The sequence below is a fragment of the Lathyrus oleraceus genome, chromosome 4 (assembly GCF_024323335.1).
Source record: "Lathyrus oleraceus cultivar Zhongwan6 chromosome 4, CAAS_Psat_ZW6_1.0, whole genome shotgun sequence".
Lineage (NCBI taxonomy): Eukaryota > Viridiplantae > Streptophyta > Magnoliopsida > Fabales > Fabaceae > Lathyrus > Lathyrus oleraceus.
In genome coordinates this window covers 483,207,935-483,231,546 of record NC_066582.1, presented here as the reverse complement: position 1 = coordinate 483,231,546, position 23,612 = coordinate 483,207,935, and the positions used below count along the sequence as shown (strand labels likewise).

The window sequence follows — 23,612 nt, the reverse complement described above, 5'->3', positions numbered from 1 at the left end:
TGCGTAAGAAAACATAGCTTGTTTGGAAGGTGACAGGAAAGATAAAGAGCGCAATATTTGAATGCAAAAAGTCCATTGATTTATTGAATGTAAATATGCTTATGAAATGACAAACCCTTAACAAATTAGCTATTGTGCCCCGGGCATAGACACAATGCTTTAAGAAGTTCAATTGTAAACATTAAAAAAAAATTGCAACACTAAAATAGACAATAACAATTACTCCTGACTAAAGGAAATCGGGATAGTGTCTTCAGCCTTCCAATTATTGAGTCCGTCACCAATTGTTGGGAAGATCCAGCTATCCAGGTCGCAATCGCTGTCAGCATCTTCTATAGCATTAATCTGATCCTTGACTACCTTCTCAGAGCTAAATCCCAGGCCAAATCTATCAGACTTGTACGGTACATTGATCAGTTGACCCCAGCCAGTACGACCACCATCTTCAACCACGGCTTGAGCATCTTTCAGAGAAATCATAGTAGGAGGAGCACGAACAACCTTGGGCACACAGGAAGTTGGCTTAAGGACAGGATTAGTCGGAGGAACTACTTCAAATGACTGAGACGGAGTCTCAAAGAATTCACCATCCATCTCGACATATCTGAAGGTATGCACACTACTGACAATATACTCTTCTTCCCCACACACAGTGACGATCTTACCCTCTATTGGATACCTCAGCTTTTGATGGAGAGACGAAGCTACATCACTTGCCCCATGAATCCAAGGGCGTCCCAGCAAGCAGGAATAGGCAGGACGAATGTTCATTATGTGAAAGATAGTGTTGAAGACTTGAGGTCCTATCTTGATAGGGAGGACCACTTCACCGTGGACAACGCTCTTTGCACCATCGTAAGCACGCACCACAGAGTCACTAGGTTTCAGTTCAATGCCTTTACAGTCCAGTTTATCGAGCACAACTTTCGGTAGCACATTCAAAGAAGAGCCATTATCGATCAGCACATGAGACAAGGTGATTCCTTTACACTCAATGGAGATATGCAGAGCTTTATTGTGATTCTTTCCTGCTGGTTTCAGGTCAGCATCGGAAAAGCCTAGGCCATTGTCGACTGCCAAGTGAGCAACATAATTTTCGAACTGATCGACAGATGTTTCCTGAGGTACATGAGCAGTCTTCAAGAATTTTATCAAGGCATTGGCGTGAGATTCAGAAGATAACAACAAGGATAACATCGAGATCTTAGACGGGGTATGCCCCAACTGTTCTACCACATCAAAATCACTCTTGCGGATGATTTTCAGCACTTCTTCCATTTCTTGTTTGGCAACATCTTTGGTAGTAACTTCGACCGGTGTCTCTGACTGAGAAGGGTTGACTGGTTCCTTTCCTCGCGGTTCCGGGATGGGAGGTGAGATTTCTGGAGAAAAGACCCTTCCACTTCGAGTAATTCTACTAGTCCCAACAATGTCAACGTCATTAGGATTAGCAGGATTATCATCTTGCTTCACGCCATGGATGTAAACATCACCTCCATAATTCCAAGGAATGGCTTTGCTTGAGGAATACGGTACTGGGCCAGGTGCGGTAATGATTAGGGGAGCTACCTTGGGCTCAACAGTAATCTTCACCGGCACTCTAGTAGCGGTAATCTTCACTGGAACTTTGGACCTAGCGATCACAAATATTTCTTCAATAGAGCTTTCCACCTTAGGAATCTTTTCAAAGAGAATTGTACGCTCGTCCATCAGCCGTTGAATACCATTTCTCAACTTCAAACAATCATTTGGTCGGAGTATACAGAGATCACAATTTTCAGCACAACCTGGAAATAAACCAGTTTGCAATAACTTCTTCTTGATGGTCAGGAGTGGAGATGCTAAGTCAGCTACATTAGAAATGTGAGAATTGTCATCCACAGCATTAACAGTCTTGTCATGGTTAGGCATAGGTGCAGTGATGACATTAGGAGTCTCTGGAGGATCAAATTCAATTTCTCCCGCGTCGATCATATCCTGAATCTTATTCTTCAATGACCAACAATCGTTTGTATCATGCCCGGGGCTATCGGAGTGATATGCACACCTGGCATTAGGATTATAACGAGGAGAAGTAGTGTTGGGATTCGTAGGAGGATCTATGAGGGTAATCAACTTCGCTTTCAGCATACCCTGCAGTGCCTGTGCTAAAGTCATATTGATCTTGGTAAACTTCCTTCTTGGCCTGTCTTGTCTGTGCTGAAAGTTTTGAGATGGCGGTGCTGCAATCGTAACTGCTCCAATGGTATGGTCACGATTCTTCTTGCTACGACCCCTTTGACTGTACACAACATTTGATTCGTTCCTAGCCTGATAGGACCTTTTGGTGCTTGCAGAGGTAGCCGTCTGTATCTTTCCACTTTGAATACCACTTTCAACACGTTCACCTGTCAATATAAGTTCAGTGAAACCCGATGAAGAACTTCCCAGTAGATGGCGGTAGAATGGGCCAGTCAGTGTACTTATGAACATGTCCACTAATTCTCGATCAGTCATAGGGGGTTTGACTCTGCCAGCCAAATCTCTCCATTTTTGAGCATATTCTTTGAAGCCTTCTTCCTGGGTTGATGTAACTCACAAGATTCTTGTCTTTCTTCTGCTCGAGCAAGAGAGCCTTCAACTCCTCCTGTCCCTTGGATAAGCTCAGGATCATCTTCTGGAATTGAGCATTTTGAGCCTGGAGATCTTTGACAGTTTGTTCGAGGGCTATTTTTCTGTTTGCAATGGAAGACCATGAGAACATTGATCTTTTAGAATACCTGTTATGCAATGTTATGTTATGCTATGTGTCGCATTACGCGAAAAACCGGCGGGAAAACGAAACAACAGAGCCGCCACCGTGCGTTATTTATCCCAAAAGAGGGAAAGGAAACGCTCGAAGTAAACCTGGAAAAGACATGGTCTCGCGACCAAAGAGAATGGGATCGGGAGTCGGTTATGCGAAGGGAAGGTATTAGCACCCCTACGCATCCGTCGTACTCGACGGGATCCACGCACAAAAGGAAGGAATATGGTTGCTAAAACACTGCTCATAAACAATCATCTACACAGGCTGAAAGAGACACAAGAAAACAAACAAGACTGACTCGGCAGGATATCGCATCCTGGGCCTACTTAGTCTATCAAGCATAGACATCAGAGTCAAAGTAGTTCGAACTGGGGGAAAACATGCTCGCTAGGATGTCGCATCCTATGCATACGTATCTCCTTGGACGAAGGAGAATCAGAGCATTCGTAGCTCGGCTAACACGCACACGAAACCACACAGGCAAGGGCAAACATGGAACCCGAATGCCAATCGCTGGACTTACATCGGCTTCCGAACCAAAACGCACCCACATTGGAAACCAGATGCCACTGGATGGACTTATACCGGATTCCAAGCACACAACAAGAGGATACGGAATGCCAATCGCTGGGCTTACATCCATCTCCTAACACACACAAAGACAAAACAAAAAGGGCGCCCGGAGAGATCAGCTCATCTCCTGCCTACGTACCTCATCTGGTATGAGGATCAGGGCGACGTAGTTCCCCTACGGAGGGACACAGGACTAGCCTAACCAGATAACAGAGGGAGACACAACTAGGGAGACTACGACTCGAGCCTAGATGTTATCATGCAAAATCGTCCCTAAGTTAAGGTTTCTAGCTAACTTGCACAGGGAGCAAGCTATCCTAAACATGACTTGCACAGGAAGCAAGCCAAACTAAACCTAACTTGCACAGGAAGCAAGCTAAAGCAAACACACAAGCACAAATAGCACACACTATATGCAATCAATGGGCTCAATCAAGGTTAGGTTTTAGTCGAGGGGTCATATCAACCTCAACAAACAAACCACTGTAACAGGGTAATGTTAGCTCTTAACCCTAACATTGAGAGTTAGGGTGAAGCTGATGAAAGGTGAGTGAAGATGAGACTTCACAGCTCTTATCCCTGGCCTGGGAGAGCTTAAGACAAGAATGTGTGGGTTCAGAAGGTGGGAACCCTCCTACACATATGACTGACACAATGTACAATGATCTTGGGCTAGTATCTGCAATGCATCAACACAGTAGTGTGAGCAAAGCAGATGACACACAGAATAGCAGAGGATGGATTGCACATCCCTGGTATCTGCCAATGCCTCTTCACTTAGGAGGTCTTTGAATATGTACAAGGACAAAGGTAAACAAACACAAACATTGCCTCTTAAGGAGGACTTCAGACAGGTGCCTGGCCAGGTAACAAGCCAGGTCTTCCAGACTACATGGAGAAGAGATCAATATACCTCAGTGCTCAAGCTAGCAAGCAAAGCACAATCAAGTTCACAAGGGAACTATAGCAACTAAGGTACCTGAAATCAATCCAATATGATCAGTACTCAGCTCAAACAAAAAGCCAACAGACAATTACAAGTCCATAACACAAACAGATAACAATTATCAGTGCACAAAAAATGCAAGCCATAAGGAACAAACTCAAGTTTCAAAACCTACAAAACAAAACCAAAGTTAGTCCTAAACAATCAACAAGCCAACTCCAATTGGATAAGCATCATCAAGCATAAGCACATGTGCTTTTAACCTGAAACAAAACTCAAATGTGAGAGCACAAACCACTAGTACAAGACTAGGGTCAAAGAGGAACAAAAATCCAAAACGGAAGCTCAAACTCCACATGAAATTCATTTACTCAAGTAATAACATGTCCTAAAATTAAGGGAGCATGCAAGATTGAATTATTTCTAAGCCTAGGGGTAGAATCGTCATTTCACCAGTCATGGATTAATATTGAATTAAATTTCTATTCTATGTAAGTTCTAATTAAAGCAATTAAATCTTAAACTAATCTAGTATTTCTAATTATTTAAAAATCTAAACTTAATATTGCTAATTAATTTCTAAAAATCTATTTAGACTAATCCTAGAATTATTTCTAATTATCTAATTATTCTAATTACCTAAACTACTCCTAATATCAATTAATTCTAATAACATTTCCAATTAATTCTAAACTATCTAATTATTCTAACATTTCTAATTATCATAATTCTAAACTAATCATAAAGATATTCAGAACCAATATCCAAAATTAACACACAAATAACATTCTACAAATTATGTAAAAACACCATCTAAAAATTATGAACTAAATTCTAGAGTTACTCCTAAAATATCTAAACTATCTTCTAATCCCTAAACCACACCTTAATTAACTATATCCTAATTAACTAGACCACACCTATCAACTACACTGTAATCTAATTGATATCACTTATACACTACCGCACAAATCCAGCAACAGGCTGAAGGAAACAAACAACCGAAACAAAAAAAAGAAAAAGAAAAGAAAAGTGCTTAATGGATAAGTAGCAACACGTTTTCAACCACCACGACTCCGTTTCACCACGAACCTAGGTTCCATCCCCGTTCTGCCGCGCCGGAGTTCTTCACCGACGGCAGCGGAACTCCTACAAACACGACCTCCACACGGCCAAACTCACTGCGATTCCCTTAATCCAAATCCACTGTTGATCCAACCTAATCTCTATTCGAAAATGCAAACCGAAGCAAAAGTTCTCACGAACCCTAGATTGAATATTCCCAAATCCGGTCCTCATACGGAGGTAATCGAGCTTGCAAGTTTGGGAGAATCATTCACTGGATCCATATTTGCACAATGGTAATCAACGCGAGTCAAATCGGTGGAGTTTCACATACCTTCGTTGTCGACGGTGACGCACGCGGCGGACGGCGTTTGGATACTGATGCGGTACAAAACAATCGCTTATCTACTCTCCTATTCTTCTTCTACTCCAATCTTCCTCGCCGTTCCCTGGTACTTTGAATCGTGGCGCTTACGTATCTTGACTTGTAATCGTGGAAGGCGCGGTTCGATTGTTGGATTCGAGAAGATTCACTGAAGCAAGGGACACCATGGATTGAGGACGGAATCAAGGTCCAGCAAGAAACAACCAATGAATTCGCCGGCAAAGACGACCGGCGCAACGACGATGTTAATGGAAGTTCGTCTCAGGTATTCTCTTGGTGTCTTCCCTCTTTCTTCGCCTTATTTTTCTTCTTCTACTTCTTTTCGATTTTCCTCTTATGCTCTTCTCGTGTTGATGGATTCTGTTGGCCAGGTGTGGGTAGTGAAGTTCGTTAGATGATGTAGAGAGTGAAGAAATTGGGGTGGTGATTAGTGAGATTGTGAAAGGGTGTCGAGAGAGTTGAAGAAAGAGATCGAAGAGACTCTTTTTGCAGGTTTTGTGTGTGATTGTTACAGGGTGATGGCGAGGGAACTGAAACTCAGTAGTGATTCCATTGAAGAGTTGGTTGAAGGTTTGTTAGAGATGCGATGAGGATTGGAGAAGAAAGTGGAGGAAGAGGGAGTTCTGGAAGTTTGGTTAGAGATACGATGAGGTTGAAGAAGAAGAAGCTGGAAGATGAGAAGAAGATTGATTTTATAGGGTGATGATATTGATTTTTCTGTTATGGATTGGTTATTATGCAGGTTGTAGGGCGAAATTGGTTTGTTGCAGAGTACTCATGATGCTCTTCCATTTTGCTGCATTTTTTATTTCGCTTTGCTTCAGTTGGTGTATGCTGCAACTTCAAATTGCGTTGCCGTTTTGGACTGCCGTGACTTGCGTTTCAATTTGGCTTGTTTAAGTTGCAGCTTCCGTGGCTCACACTTGTTTTCACGCTTTTCCCACTGTAGCTTGCCTCTGCTGCACATTCGGTTCTTTTTGTTTTATTAAAAAAAGATAAAAGAGATGGTGAATCGGACACGGTGTGTTAGATAAAGGGGTTAGGATTGTTTAAATGGATAACTATTTAATGTGGATTAATTGGATTTTGTGAGATAAAAAAAATGGATATGGGTTAACCAAATGGATACAAAAGGATTAATGAACTTGGATTAAAATTGGATAAATTGGGGATATTAATCAATGAAATGAAATTGGATTGGAAAAATCAAATTGGATAAGATTTTGGTTTATGTGGTTTATGGATTCAAAAAGTTGGATAATTGGTTAAAACAATCAAATGGTTAAATGGATATAAAAATGGATCATGGTTAAATTGGATTGTGTTAAAATCAAACTAAATGGATTATGGATTATGATTTGGATAATAAAATGGAATTATTTGGAAAATGGTTAATGGGCTAAAATTATGGGCTTAACAAAAAGAAATGAATGGGCTTAATGCGACCACGATTAAATTTCCACAACCAAATCAACTCTTCAGTAATCAACCAGGATCATCCAACCCAACTGGACTTTCCAAGATTAATTCGAGAAAAGAACGAAATGATTTCTTCTTCCAGACAAGTGTTTGTAATGACAAATGACCTTCTTTGGGACATGAAGGAAGCGTCTCAAACCATCTCTCCACTTCCTAGCCCTCAGTTGACTTACAGTTGGCTTTCTAGGGTTTCAGATAAAATTCAGCTTGACTGTTGAGCTTTGATCAACCAATCTTTGGCCAAACCACTCCAAAATGATCACATAATCATATGAACTTGATAAACCAACCCTAGGGCTTTGCTTCAATAGGAAATGCACTTGCTTGCTTGATTGACTGATTCTCCTGATCATCTTGACCTAGTTTTGTCCGATGACTTGCACTTGGGCAAAAGACAATGCAATGCTATGCAGTGGACTATGTTATGTTAATGACCTAATATGAAAATGTATGTACACAAGGTAGGTGCAAATTTGAGGTGCTACAGCTGCCCCTATTCAATCAACTGGGAACCCGAACGGATGAGAGCAACGGCTGTCAGACTTTCAGGGTAAACAGGGATTGAATACCAAGAACCGTAGAATTTGCACACTGCTGGGATTCACCAATGGAAACGTCCACTGGGATCTGATATTTATTACTGGGTATTTTTTTTGGTTTTTTCTTCTCAAAGGATACGGCCACATCCAGACATCACAACGACGATGAATGGGAATAGAAATCACAACTAGATGCCAACAGACAACTAGGAAAAACTCAACGTTTATCGGAACCAACGGAGAGGTAACCGGACATTAATGAATGATTGGAAGAGATACAACCATACGTCAACGGACGAAATGGGAAAAACTCAACGTTTACCGAAACCAACGAAGAGGTAACTCAACTGGGGGACGACCAGGAAAAACTCGACGTTTATCGAAACCAACGGAGAGGTAACCAACTGGGGACGACCAGGAAAAACTCGACGTTTATCGAAACCAACGGAGAGGTAACCAACTGGGGACGACCAGGAAAAACTCGACGTTTATCGAAACCAACGGAGAGGTAACCAACTGGGGACGACCAGGAAAAACTCGACGTTTATCGAAACCAACGGAGAGGTAACCAACTGGGGACGACCAGGAAAAACTCGACGTTTACCAAAACCAACGGAGAGGTAACCAACTGGGGAAGGGTACAACTAGACGTCATAGGACGAATAGGAAAAACTCGATGTTTATCGACACCAACGGAGAAGGAGAATCAACTGGGGACGACCAGAAAAACTCGACCAGACGTCAACGGACGAAAGGGAGACTCAACCGGAAACCAAATAGGACGTTCAACGACGACTCTACGGGGAATTCTGGCTGGGAATCGACCAGACATTAATGAATGACTGGGAATGGGGTATACAATCAGACGTCAACGGACGAATGAGAAAAACTCGACGTTTATCGAAACCAACGGAGAGGTAAATCCGCATGGGGAAGGGTACAACTAGACGTCATAGGACGAATAGGAAAAACTCGACGTTTATCGACACCAACGGAGAGGAGGATTCTTCTGGGGATAATGAACACAACCAAATCATCGACGAATGATCGGGAAAAACTCGACGTTTATCGACACCAACGGAGAGGAGGATACTTCACTCGGGAAGGAGGACGACGTTACGAACATCGAAAGATGATGTTTACAGACATCAAAAGAAGACCAGACACTTACGCATGACTGGGAAAGCACCGAAAGATGGTGTTTACCGACACCAAAGAAAACCAGACACTTACGCATGACTGGGAAATCACCGAAAGATGGTGTTTACCGATACCAAAGAAAAATAACACACACGGGTGTCGACAGGATACTGACATCTGCAAGATGACAGGGCAAGGCTGAACACTTGCAGGGGGTCTCACCGGGGAGAAACAGGCTTTCCTTTCACCAACGGATGAGGAAATAAACCTCTGTGGGGATTGTCACCACCAAATGTTGACTGGAGCAACTGTAGCAAACGTGCCGTACAGGTTGAACAAAGATCCGCTTCTGCCGGGGATACGGTCTGATGGGTTTCGAACACATGAATGCATATGTTTGAATTTTCCTGTGGCGTAATGCTCCATATAAAATGGAAATGCTACGCATTTTGAGGATGCAATGATTACTACATGCAACAATGCAAAACTGGCTGGGGAGCCGAGCGATCAGATACTCCAACTCTGTGGGGAGACTCTGCCTGAAGAAATGCTCTGCGAGGAGACTCTTGTTGGGGAATGATAAAGCGACCTCGCTGGGGAAGACTCAACCAACCCTTAGACAGGATAAACCTTGCTTATGAGGAATAACTGCTACTCCGCTGGGGACGACCCATCCAATCCACATGTAGGATAAACTCAGCTAGGGATGCAAATATCAATCTGCTACGAAAACTTGTCCAACCCACAAGTAGGATGAACTCTGTTGGAGAAATATTTCTTTAAACCCGCTCCACTCGGGGAATTTGCTGAGGAAAAAACAACACCAATCTCTACTCAGGAGATCTGCTAGGGAAATCCACCCTGCTGGGGATAACACACCTCTCTGCTGAGGAAGAGCAAAACTCTGGTGTGGGAAACCACCATACCAGACCCTGTGCTGGGGGAGAAACATCCACAACTCTGTCGAGGATGAGCGCTCACGTCCACGTTGGGGATAACATCTGCCAGGCACTCAGCGGGGAACCTCAACTGGGGAAATATTCGCTGGGGAATACACCCACTGGGGGAATCTGCAACACAAGCCTGCTGGGGATAGGAAATCCTTAGATCTGCTGGGGAAAGAAGGTACTATCCACAGACATCTCTGCAGGGGAACATAGCTCTGACAGCTCTCAAACTGGTTTGGGCTGGGGAAACGTCCTCCACCCTGAGAAACATTCTGCCCCTGACACTCCCACTGGGGGACGTGACAACCTTCAGGCTCGCTGAGGAGACACCGATCTCGGATCTGTCGGGGAGATCACACTCTCAACCCACTGGAGAGATACGGCTCGTTTGACATGGGATGCCGGTCGACTTGTTCGAACACTGGTATTCAACATCCACCCACAGTGTCGACTTTCCACTTTTAATAATCTCCCAGACTCATCTGGACTTTTCTGCTCCATCATCTTGTATTCCCAACTCCTTCGTACTCCACGGAGATCGAACTCCTGGGATTCACACATACTTTCCAATCATCAGACTTTGAAGAGTCTTCTTGATTATCCTTCCAGGATCGTCGTCGTAATCCTTCATCGTCTTTTCACCGTTCATCTATCCCTTGCCCCTGATCAGGTTCTGCAGGGATCTCTTGTCAAAAGGGTTCATATTACCACCGGCAAGTGAATGAAGATATCTAACAGTACCTGCACAAGAGATCGTCAGATAAAAGCGTACCCCAGGCGTTCCAATATTTCAACACTTAGGTCACTCAAACTTTCGAATAAGATTTCCAGATTTCAATCTCATAAGCATGCATCGAAAGGGATCTCTATGTTTCAAAAATGCAAATATTCTTATCAAAATAACGGATGTTTTCGTAATCAAAACGGTAATGACACAAAAACAAAATTTATTTGACTGAACACACACTTTATTGACTGAAACAAAAGGTGGCTCAAAACTGAGCGACGCACAGGAAGCAAACCCTGGAAAGAGGTGATTGCATACAAAAAGGAAAAATCTATCCTAATGGCAATGTGAAACCGTGATCTCATCGGGTTCCAACTCGGTCACACCTCATATGTCCTCAAGACTTTCTGCACTTTCTGTTTGCTGAACAAGACGCTTCCGATCGATCTCTGTCGGAGATTATCCAAATGTATCTTCCAATGTTTCAAACGATCATGCTGGACGCAGTTGTTCGTTCAATCCCTCTTTTGCCTGGACCGCCCTTTCGGGTTTCAGTCCACCGGGATACCCTTTTTTGCCCAAGTCGCCCTTGCGGGGTTTTCAACTTGCCAGGTGTACAAATTCTTTTCATTTTATATCCCTAATTTTTGCCCGAACCTCTCTCTTTTTTCTTTGGTTCGCCGGGATGCCCTTTTTTGCATGGACTCTTTTATTCTTTTTTGTCCAGCGGGTCTCTTTCACGAAGTATTTTTTTAACTGCGTCCGCATTCACAGGGAATGGAAAATCCTCATCATCCGTGGTCGTCAACAACAAGGTCTGGTCTGGGAAAACTGACCGTCAACAACAAGGTCTGGTCTGGGAAAACTGACCACGAATGGATATTCATAACTGTTTATCCACCTGCCCCACGATCGTCTTGAGGAGGAAGGACCCTTTTCAACACCACATCTCTTCCATGCTACCCACGAGGTCACACTTCTCGGTTAACAACACGCTTCATTTACTGGGTACCACTGCCCCATGACAAGTAACTGTCAGTCCTCTGCCTCAGTCAGGCTCAACGCGTTATACCGAGTCCTCATCCACTCGCCCTTTGCTAACTCCTCATCCATCCGGACTCTCCACAATGAGATCTAGCCTCCAGCAGGCAATATCACTTCCATCCCATACTGAATGAGGAAGGCGTTGCCCCAGTAGATGCACGTACCGAAGTACGACACTCAGGATACCAACTTTGTACTCAGCCACCACCATTGGTGCGTTCAAATGTTATCGGGTAAGCACTAGCTCATTCACTTTAAACTCTCCCCATCAGACATCAGAATCCGTTCGGATTCAGGGTCAGACCCCTCCTCCGGGATCGGTCACTCTCAATCTTTCGATTTGAGTACCTCGAGATGTCCTCATTAGGGACCTCAGACTTCCTTGGTTGACAATCATCAGTGGGTTGTTGGGCGAGATAACCATACAATACCCTCCTCTTGATTGCTTTCTAGGAGGTACTTTGAACACCATGTCCCATCAACCTCCTTTGCCCTCTCGCAACCCGTCCGGTCAATACTAGCTTATCAAGCACATACTTGATCAGATCCATTTTGGACATCCACAAAGTGATATGAATCAGCATGCACTGTCTCAGTCGGCGAGCAGCCTATGCCAAAGTACATCAAGTTTTTTCGAACAGTGAGTGTATTGTTTCACAGTCGATAATCTTTTTGCTTAGGTAAATTGCGTGCTCTTTTCGACACGACTAGTCATGCTGACCCAATACACACCTCATAGACCCCTCGAGGGCTGTCAAATACCTGATTAACAATCATCCCCATGGGAAGCATCAAAATCAGAGGTTCCTTTATCTTTTTTTTTTCGCGCCCTTTGGCAATCATCATCCTACCTGACCGTTTGACCTCTTTCTTTTTTTTATTCGTTTTCGGTCCAAGTGTTTTTTTTTTTTTTTTTTGCAGGATCAACCTCGATTCCTCTTATCTGCTCCCAACAAGCCTCGGTAGCTTGATGGACAGCACTCCATAACTGCACTGATTCGGACTCAACAGTATGAGTTATCTCAACCGGTCAAACAACTTGCCCCGGTCTACCGGATGCCCCTGTTCTGCTTGGGACTTTGCCATCATGTCATCAACATGGCATTCGCTTTCACGATGAATCATATCATGAAACAAAGTCGCCCTAGACCTGTGATACTTGGCACCGGCCTTCTCGATACTGAACGACATCACCTTATAACCAGAAGGTGCCCCTTGTGTGATGGACATGGTTTACTTCATATCATCTGGCAGCAATCCAATTTGGTCTTGGCCGAGAAGCCATCCATGAAGATAAACACTGAGACCCGAGCTATATAATCAACCGATACCTCGTTGTAACGTACCAGGAATTCATCTTTCAGATTAGCTCTGCTCGCATCTTGGTGGTCCGTACACATTCTCATCCTTCAGCACCGGTTTCCGCTTCACTGGAGGACAGTCTTCTCTCCATGGTAGCTTGTGCACCCACAACATTGGTATCCTACCTTGGTGTATCTAGATACAACCAGGCACACATATCAACCTGCTCTTTCAACAGGGCTACCATCCTGTTCTTGACTTGCCTCTGAAGCAGCCTCAATATTCACTTTCTGACCTCGACGGTGCTTGGAGCAACAATTCTGAACACTCCTCATGCGGTTGAATCACCTTCTCCTCTTGTTTCAACAACCTAGCTAATTCCAGCAGATCACAATCTTCTTCGCCTTCTTCTTTGGCATGATAGATCGGATTGTCGAAGTCATACAGAGATGTAACCAAATTGTTATCGATGAGATCAGAAGGGTAATCACTTTTGAGGTTGGACCGAGACAAATTCAAAAGGAAATAGAACGAAAAACATTGCCATTTATTTGTTTTTTAAAACTGCAAAATTAAATGAAAAACAGGGAACACCGCTTTTAACTACAAAAACATCCATTTATTACTGATGCAAAATGTTGCAAAATGAAACACATGAGGTGGCTCTTACAATGGACCATTACGTTTCGGGCAAAACGTATGGCTTTCGTGCAAACAAAATTAAAAACCAGAAATACTACACTTCCGGATGAGTGACAGTAATGCTTTTGGAGACCTTCCAGTTTCCTGGTACGCAAGACTTTATCCACAACTCGAGCTCGCGGTCACAGTCGATCTCTTCACTCACTGAACAAGCATGATCAGGATCCAGCATTCCTGCACTGACAAAGGGGTACAGTGGACGACATCCTCTGTTTGGTCTAGACGACTCTTGATCTGGCTGATAACCGACCCCAAACATGTCTGCTTTTACCACTATGTCAATGATCCTTCCCCAGCCTTGGGCCTCTTTGTTCTTCACCACTTCCAGAGCTTGTTTATAAGAAGAAATGGACAGCTTCTTCTCTTTCTCAGCAACAAGAGCATTCTCCACCTGGATGGTTTCAACTGCCAGACTGGGTGCTCTACATCTTACATCGTCCATTTCTACTTTCTTCATCTTCTGGGTCGTGTCTTTCATCAATACACACCCTTCTGTGGTGACGGTCGCACAACAAATATCAACAACAGGGAAAGCTCCATCCTGCATCAGAGATTTTGGGACCACAGACATTGGAACCTTTAACTGATTCTCCTCAGCCACTTCCATTCCTCTCTTGTTCTTTTTCACCATCTTTACCTTTACGGGACCCTGCCTGGGTACGGGGTTGACATCCTCATTCATTATCTGTGCCAAGCTGATAGTCTTGGAGTCCACCATATCTTGGACGATATGCTTAAAAGCTCTACAACCCTCAATGTTGTGTCCGGGTGCCCCAGAGTGAAACTCGCACTTGGCACTCTCATCATAGTTTGCAGGCCTCCGCTGCTGTTCTATAGGAATCAAAATCCTCGGCCGAACTAATCCCAGATCCCTCAACCTCTTGAACAGAAGGGTATAAGTCACGGGTGGCTCCTCAAACTGACGATCCTCCTTCTTCTTCTTCACCTGGCTCTTAGCTCTCGGTGCCTTCTGTTGAGGTGGCAGTTGTTGCTGTTGAGCAGGTGGATTACTGACAGGAGTGGTTACAGTGGCAGCATAAGGGTGATAACAATCTTTACTACGTTCTTTCTTTGCTGGCACACCAACTGGCTCAACCTCCTTCTTGAATGGACCACTGTCGGAGGGTTTCTTTGCTATAGTACCAGAAGGTTTGTTCACTTCGGAGGACGGAGCCTTCCCCTGAACTTTCTCCACTATCAGCCACTTCTCAATCTTTTCCAATCTCTCAGACATGGCTTTCTGCCCCAAGGCAAGCCCTTGCACAACACTGAACAAGTCCCTCATCATCTCTTTTAGTTCAAGGATGTCGGCGTTGGGAAGATCCATCAGCTTGGATTTGCTGACCCCAGCAAATTATCTGAACAGACGAGCTATGCGCCCCGGTTGAACACTGAAACCTACAAAATAGCAAATGGGTTAGTATGACTCGCACATGCGATGTCTGTCCATACTAGGAATATTCTGTCCTTTGATTCCGGTTTCATCGAGACAGATAAAATTTTATCAACAACATTCTGACATCTGGATGTCTCTCACCCTTAGTCTCAATTAAAAAGTAATGGACCCTGAACACGGACAGACATGAGTTGAATGCAGATGAATGTGAAATGATATGATGCAAATGCATGAATGCAGGCCACCGTGCCACCAAGTCATCTGTAGACCCATTAAGTCTCTGAACCAATCACAGTTATCTGAAGGACTAGGTCACCATAAATCCAACTTGGGGAGTTCCGAAATAAACGGAACCGGAGATTACATCAATATCATCACAGGAACATCCACTGAACGGACGACAACCGGATCCTCTGAACAAGTACTCCCAACTCAACCCGGGGCTCCGAAATAAACGGAATCCGCTGATAAACCACGGACAGAACTCTGGCGTCCTAGAAATAAATGTCCACAATTCACAGTCACCATCAGTACTAAGAGTCACCAACAAGTCACCAACAAATCAGCAACTGTACCTGTAATGATCATTCCCTCCCCACTCACGGGTGTCATCTAGGCCAGGGTAAGGTCGAGAGAAACGCAGCATAAATAACCTTTCGCAGAATATCATCATATACACACCCGAAGTATGTAACGATAATATCCCACCAGGGTCTGAACTGCTCGTGATATCAATGTTCCGCTAAGTGGCGCATACCACTCGCTTCCCATGAATCACTCTATTCCTAGGGTACCTAGATTTCACTCATAGTCTGGGTATTGGGCCTTTTACCTTGAGTAACTCCCACCCCAAACAGAGAGACACAGCACAACCAGCAGATGAATATGAATGAATGCAAACATTAATGCAAACAATAAATGCAAACGATAAATGCACATATATACAAATGGATGCAATAAATAATAGCACAAAGCAACCAAAACCCTAACCTAGAGAACGCTAGGAGAGACTCGCTTAGGGAAGATGGACCAGCAAGAGGTCAACTTCTCTAGAATCCCCAGCAGAGTCGCCAGCTGTCGCATTACGCGAAAAACCGGCGGGAAAACGAAACAACAGAGCCGCCACCGTGCGTTATTTATCCCAAAAGAGGGAAAGGAAACGCTCGAAGTAAACCTGGAAAAGACATGGTCTCGCGACCAAAGAGAATGGGATCGGGAGTCGGTTATGCGAAGGGAATGTATTAGCACCCCTACGCATCCGTCGTACTCGACGGGATCCACGCACAAAAGGAAGGAATATGGTTGCTAAAACACTGCTCATAAACAATCATCTACACAGGCTGAAAGAGACACAAGAAAACAAACAAGACTGACTCGGCAGGATATCGCATCCTGGGCCTACTTAGTCTATCAAGCATAGACATCAGAGTCAAAGTAGTTCGGACTGGGGGAAAACATGCTCGCTAGGATGTCGCATCCTATGCATACGTATCTCCTTGGACGAAGGAGAATCAGAGCATTCGTAGCTCGGCTAACACGCACACGAAACCACACAGGCAAGATCCAGCTATCCAGGTCGCAATCGCTGTCAGCATCTTCTATAGCATTAATCTGATCCTTGACTACCTTCTCAGAGCTAAATCCCAGGCCAAATCTATCAGACTTGTACGGTACATTGATCAGTTGACCCCAGCCAGTACGACCACCATCTTCAACCACGGCTTGAGCATCTTTCAGAGAAATCATAGTAGGAGGAGCACGAACAACCTTGGGCACACAGGAAGTTGGCTTAAGGACAGGATTAGTCGGAGGAACTACTTCAAATGACTGAGACGGAGTCTCAAAGAATTCACCATCCATCTCGACATATCTAAAGGTATGCACACTACTGACAATATACTCTTCTTCCCCACACACAGTGACGATCTTACCCTCTATTGGATACCTCAGCTTTTGATGGAGAGACGAAGCTACATCACTTGCCCCATGAATCCAAGGGCGTCCCAGCAAGCAGGAATAGGCAGGACGAATGTTCATTATGTGAAAGATAGTGTTGAAGACTTGAGGTCCTATCTTGATAGGGAGGACCACTTCACCGTGGACAACGCTCTTTGCACCATCGTAAGCACGCACCACAGCGTCACTAGGTTTCAATTCAATGCCTTTACAGTCCAGTTTATCGAGCACAACTTTCGGTAGCACATTCAAAGAAGAGCCATTATCGATCAGCACATGAGACAAGGTGATTCCTTTACACTCAATGGAGATATGCAGAGCTTTATTGTGATTCTTTCCTGCTGGTTTCAGGTCAGCATCGGAAAAGCCTAGGCCATTGTCGACTGCCAAGTGAGCAACATAATTTTCGAACTGATCGACAGATGTTTCCTGAGGTACATGAGCAGTCTTCAAGAATTTTATCAAGGCATTGGCGTGAGATTCAGAAGATAACAACAAGGATAACATCGAGATCTTAGACGGGGTATGCCCCAACTGTTCTACCACATCAAAATCACTCTTGCGGATGATTTTCAGCACTTCTTCCATTTCTTGTTTGGCAACATCTTTGGTAGTAACTTCGACCGGTGTCTCTGACTGAGAAGGGTTGACTGGTTCCTTTCCTCGCGGTTCCGGGATGGGAGGTGAGATTTCTGGAGAAAAGACCCTTCCACTTCGAGTAATTCTACTAGTCCCAACAATGTCAACGTCATTAGGATTAGCAGGATTATCATCTTGCTTCACGCCATGGATGTAAACATCACCTCCATAATTCCAAGGAATGGCTTTGCTTGAGGAATACGGTACTGGGCCAGGTGCGGTAATGATTAGGGGAGCTACCTTGGGCTCAACAGTAATCTTCACCGGCACTCTAGTAGCGGTAATCTTCACTGGAACTTTGGACCTAGCGATCACAGATATTTCTTTAATAGAGCTTTCCACCTTAGGAATCTTTTCAAAGAGAATTGTACGCTCGTCCATCAGCCGTTGAATACCATTTCTCAACTTCAAACAATCATTTGGTCGGAGTATACAGAGATCACAATTTTCAGCACAACCTGGAAATAAACCAGTTTGCAATAACTTCTTCTTGATGGTCAGGAGTGGAGATGCTAAGTCAGCTACATTAGAAATGTGAGAATTGTCATCCACAGCATTAACAGTCTTGTCATGGTTAGGCATAGGTGCAGTGATGACATTAGGAGTCTCTGGAGGATCAAATTCAATTTCTCCCGCGTCGATCATATCCTGAATCTTATTCTTCAATGACCAACAATCGTTTGTATCATGCCCGGGGCTATCGGAGTGATATGCACACCTGGCATTAGGATTATAACGAGGAGAAGTAGTGTTGGGATTCGTAGGAGGATCTATGAGGGTAATCAACTTCGCTTTCAGCATACCCTGCAGTGCCTGTGCTAAAGTCATATTGATCTTGGTAAACTTCCTTCTTGGCCTGTCTTGTCTGTGCTGAAAGTTTTGAGATGGCGGTGCTGCAATCGTAACTGCTCCAATGGTATGGTCACGATTCTTCTTGCTACGACCCCTTTGACTGTACACAGCATTTGATTCGTTCCTAGCCTGATAGGACCTTTTGGTGCTTGCAGAGGTAGCCGTCTGTATCTTTCCACTTTGAATACCACTTTCAACACGTTCACCTGTCAATATAAGTTCAGTGAAACCCGATGAAGAACTTCCCAGTAGATGGCTGTAGAATGGGCCAGTCAGTGTACTTATGAACATGTCCACTAATTCTCGATCAGTCATAAGGGGTTTGACTCTGCCAGCCAAATCTCTCCATTTTTGAGCATATTCTTTGAAGCCTTCTTCCTGGGTTGATGTAACTCACAGGATTCTTGTCTTTCTTCTGCTCGAGCAAGAGAGCCTTCAACTCCTCCTGTCCCTTGGATAAGCTCAGGATCATCTCCTGGAATTGAGCATTTTGAGCCTGGAGATCTTTGACAGTTTGTTCGAGGGCTATTTTTCTGTTTGCAATGGAAGACCATGAGAACATTGATCTTTTAGAATACCTGTTATGCAATGTTATGTTATGCTATGTGTCGCATTACGCGAAAAACCGGCGGGAAAACGAAACAACAGAGCCGCCACCGTGCGTTATTTATCCCAAAAGAGGGAAAGGAAACGCTCGAAGTAAACCTGGAAAATACATGGTCTCGCGACCAAAGAGAATGGGATCGGGAGTCGGTTATGCGAAGGGAAGGTATTAGCACCCCTACGCATCCGTCGTACTCGACGGGATCCACGCACAAAAGGAAGGAATATGGTTGCTAAAACATTGCTCATAAACAATCATCTACACAGGCTGAAAGAGACACAAGAAAACAAACAAGACTGACTCGGCAGGATATCGCATCCTGGGCCTACTTAGTCTATCAAGCATAGACATCAGAGTCAAAGTAGTTCGAACTGGGGGAAAACATGCTCGCTAGGATGTCGCATCCTATGCATACGTATCTCCTTGGACGAAGGAGAATCAGAGCATTCATAGCTCGGCTAACACGCACACGAAACCACACAGGCAAGGGCAAACATGGAACCCGAATGCCAATCGCTGGACTTACATCGGCTTCCGAACCAAAACGCACCCACATTGGAAACCAGATGCCACTGGATGGACTTATACCGGATTCCAAGCACACAACAAGAGGATACGGAATGCCAATCGCTGGGCTTACATCCATCTCCTAACACACACAAAGACAAAACAAAAAGGGCGCCCGGAGAGATCAGCTCATCTCCTGCCTACGTACCTCATCTGGTATGAGAATCAGGGCGACGTAGTTCCCCTACGGAGGGACACAGGACTAGCCTAACCAGATAACAGAGGGAGACACAACTAGGGAGACTACGACTCGAGCCTAGATGTTATCATGCAAAATCATCCCTAAGTTAAGGTTTCTAGCTAACTTGCACAGGGAGCAAGCTATCCTAAACATGACTTGCACAGGAAGCAAGCCAAACTAAACCTAACTTGCACAGGAAGCAAGCTAAAGCAAACACACAAGCACAAATAGCACACACTATATGCAATCAATGGGCTCAATCAAGGTTAGGTTTTAGTCGAGGGGTCATATCAACCTCAACAAACAAACCACTGTAACAGGGTAATGTTAGCTCTTAACCCTAACATTGAGAGTTAGGGTGAAGCTGATGAAAGGTGAGTGAAGATGAGACTTCACAGCTCTTATCCCTGGACTGGGAGAGCTTAAGACAAGAATGTGTGGGTTCAGAAGGTGGGAACCCTCCTACACATATGACTGACACAATGTACAATGATCTTGGGCTAGTATCTGCAATGCATCAACACAGTAGTGTGAGCAAAGCAGATGACACACAGAATAGCAGGGGATGGATTGCACATCCCTGGTATCTGCCAATGCCTCTTCACTTAGGAGGTCTTTGAATATGTATAAGGACAAAGGTAAACAAACACAAACATTGCCTCTTAAGGAGGACTTCAGACAGGTGCCTGGCCAGGTAACAAGCCAGGTCTTCCAGACTACATGGAGAAGAGATCAATATACCTCAGTGCTCAAGCTAGCAAGCAAAGCACAATCAAGTTCACAAGGGAACTATAGCAACTAAGGTACCTGAAATCAATCCAATATGATCAGTACTCAGCTCAAACAAAAAGCCAACAGACAATTACAAGTCCATAACACAAACAGATAACAATTATCAGTGCACAAAAAATGCAAGCCATAAGGCACAAACTCAAGTTTCAAAACCTACAAAACAAAACCAAAGTTAGTCCTAAACAATCAACAAGCCAACTCCAATTGGATAAGCATCATCAAGCATAAGCACATGTGCTTTTAACCTGAAACAAAACTCAAATGTGAGAGCACAAACCACTAGTACAAGACTAGGGTCAAAGAGGAACAAAAATCCAAAACGGAAGCTCAAACTCCACATGAAATTCATTTACTCAAGTAATAACATGTCCTAAAATTAAGGGAGCATGCAAGATTGAATTATTTCTAAGCCTAGGGGTAGAATCGTCATTTCACCAGTCATGGATTAATATTGAATTAAATTTCTATTCTATGTAAGTTCTAATTAAAGCAATTAAATCTTAAACTAATCTAGTATTTCTAATTATTTAAAAATCTAAACTTAATATTGCTAATTAATTTCTAAAAATCTATTTAGACTAATCCTAGAATTATTTCTAATTATCTAATTATTCTAATTACCTAAACTACTCCTAATATCAATTAATTCTAATAACATTTCCAATTAATTCTAAACTATCTAATTATTCTAACATTTCTAATTATCATAATTCTAAACTAATCATAAAGATATTCAGAACCAATATCCAAAATTAACACACAAATAACATTCTACAAATTATGTAAAAACACCATCTAAAAATTATGAACTAAATTCTAGAGTTACTCCTAAAATATCTAAACTATCTTCTAATCCCTAAACCACACCTTAATTAACTATATCCTAATTAACTAGACCACACCTATCAACTACACTGTAATCTAATTGATATCACTTATACACTACCGCACAAATCCAGCAACAGGCTGAAGGAAACAAACAACCGAAACAAAAAAAAAGAAAAAGAAAAGAAAAGTGCTTAATGGATAAGTAGCAACACGTTTTCAACCACCACGACTCCGTTTCACCACGAACCTAGGTTCCATCCCCGTTCTGCCGCGCCGGAGTTCTTCACCGACGGCAGCGGAACTCCTACAAACACGACCTCCACACGGCCAAACTCACTGCGATTCCCTTAATCCAAATCCACTGTTGATCCAACCTAATCTCTATTCGAAAATGCAAACCGAAGCAAAAGTTCTCACGAACCCTAGATTGAATATTCCCAAATCCGGTCCTCATACGGAGGTAATCGAGCTTGCAAGTTTGGGAGAATCATTCACTGGATCCATATTTGCACAATGGTAATCAACGCGAGTCAAATCGGTGGAGTTTCACATACCTTCGTTGTCGACGGTGACGCACGCGGCGGACGGCGTTTGGATACTGATGCGGTACAAAACAATCGCTTATCTACTCTCCTATTCTTCTTCTACTCCAATCTTCCTCGCCGTTCCCTGGTACTTTGAATCGTGGCGCTTACGTATCTTGACTTGTAATCGTGGAAGGCGCGGTACGATTGTTGGATTCGAGAAGATTCACTGAAGCAAGGGACACCATGGATTGAGGACGGAATCAAGGTCCAGCAAGAAACAACCAATGAATTCGCCGGCAAAGACGACCGGCGCAACGACGATGTTAATGGAAGTTCGTCTCAGGTATTCTCTTGGTGTCTTCCCTCTTTCTTCGCCTTATTTTTCTTCTTCTACTTCTTTTCGATTTTCCTCTTATGCTCTTCTCGTGTCGATGGATTCTGTTGGCCAGGTGTGGGTAGTGAAGTTCGTTAGATGATGTAGAGAGTGAAGAAATTGGGGTGGTGATTAGTGAGATTGTGAAAGGGTGTCGAGAGAGTTGAAGAAAGAGATCGAAGAGACTCTTTTTGCAGGTTTTGTGTGTGATTGTTACAGGGTGATGGCGAGGGAACTGAAACTCAGTAGTGATTCCATTGAAGAGTTGGTTGAAGGTTTGTTAGAGATGCGATGAGGATTGGAGAAGAAAGTGGAGGAAGAGGGAGTTCTGGAAGTTTGGTTAGAGATACGATGAGGTTGAAGAAGAAGAAGCTGGAAGATGAGAAGAAGATTGATTTTATAGGGTGATGATATTGATTTTTCTGTTATGGATTGGTTATTATGCAGGTTGTAGGGCGAAATTGGTTTGTTGCAGAGTACTCATGATGCTCTTCCATTTTGCTGCATTTTTTATTTCGCTTTGCTTCAGTTGGTGTATGCTGCAACTTCAAATTGCGTTGCCGTTTTGGACTGCCGTGACTTGCGTTTCAATTTGGCTTGTTTAAGTTGCAGCTTCCGTGGCTCACACTTGTTTTCACGCTTTTCCCACTGTAGCTTGCCTCTGCTGCACATTCGGTTCTTTTTGTTTTATTAAAAAAAGATAAAAGAGATGGTGAATCGGACACGGTGTGTTAGATAAAGGGGTTAGGATTATTTAAATGGATAACTGTTTAATGTGGATTAATTGGATTTTGTGAGATAAAAAAAATGGATATGGGTTAACCAAATGGATACAAAAGGATTAATGAACTTGGATTAAAATTGGATAAATTGGGGATATTAATCAATGAAATGAAATTGGATTGGAAAAATCAAATTGGATAAGATTTTGGTTTATGTGGTTTATGGATTCAAAAAGTTGGATAATTGGTTAAAACAATCAAATGGTTAAATGGATATAAAAATGGATCATGGTTAAATTGGATTGTGTTAAAATCAAACTAAATGGATTATGGATTATGATTTGGATAATAAAATGGAATTATTTGGAAAATGGTTAATGGGCTAAAATTATGGGCTTAACAAAAAGAAATGAATGGGCTTAATGCGACCACGATTAAATTTCCACAACCAAATCAACTCTTCAGTAATCAACCAGGATCATCCAACCCAACTGGACTTTCCAAGATTAATTCGAGAAAAGAACGAAATGATTTCTTC

General features: G+C 43.3%; 1 protein-coding gene and 1 long non-coding RNA gene across 9 annotated transcripts; one reads left to right on the top strand and one right to left on the bottom strand.

Moving 5' to 3' along the window:
- Positions 1 to 79: 79 nt before the first annotated feature.
- Positions 80 to 22,155, bottom strand: LOC127076396 (uncharacterized). Of its 8 annotated transcripts, none has more exons than XM_051018039.1 (4): positions 22,007 to 22,155; positions 20,574 to 20,639; positions 4,275 to 4,340; positions 80 to 2,714 (listed from the first exon to the last, which is right to left on the bottom strand). In XM_051018039.1, exon 4 carries the CDS (start codon positions 2,494 to 2,496, stop codon positions 220 to 222), a length of 2,277 nt encoding a protein of 758 aa, XP_050873996.1. In that variant the 5' UTR covers positions 2,497 to 2,714; positions 4,275 to 4,340; positions 20,574 to 20,639; positions 22,007 to 22,155; the 3' UTR covers positions 80 to 219. The 8 variants fall into 8 exon arrangements, 7 of the variants coding, with proteins under 7 accessions (XP_050873996.1, XP_050873993.1, XP_050873995.1 ...); XR_007786810.1 differs by lacking the exon at positions 80 to 2,714 and adding an exon at positions 5,707 to 19,013 and having other exon boundaries at positions 3,161 to 4,340; XM_051018036.1 differs by having other exon boundaries at positions 80 to 4,340.
- Positions 22,156 to 22,172: 17 nt separating this feature from the next.
- Positions 22,173 to 23,130, top strand: LOC127076398 (uncharacterized). The gene is made up of 2 exons (XR_007786811.1): positions 22,173 to 22,322; positions 22,429 to 23,130. It is a non-coding gene; the product is annotated as an uncharacterized LOC127076398 (long non-coding RNA).
- The last annotated feature ends 482 nt before the right edge of the window (positions 23,131 to 23,612 follow it).

Excerpts from the sequence above, each read along its gene's own strand:
- LOC127076396 (XM_051018034.1), bottom strand. The coding sequence starts at position 18,795 with ATGACTGATCGAGAATTAGTGGACATGTTCATAAGTACACTGACTGGC.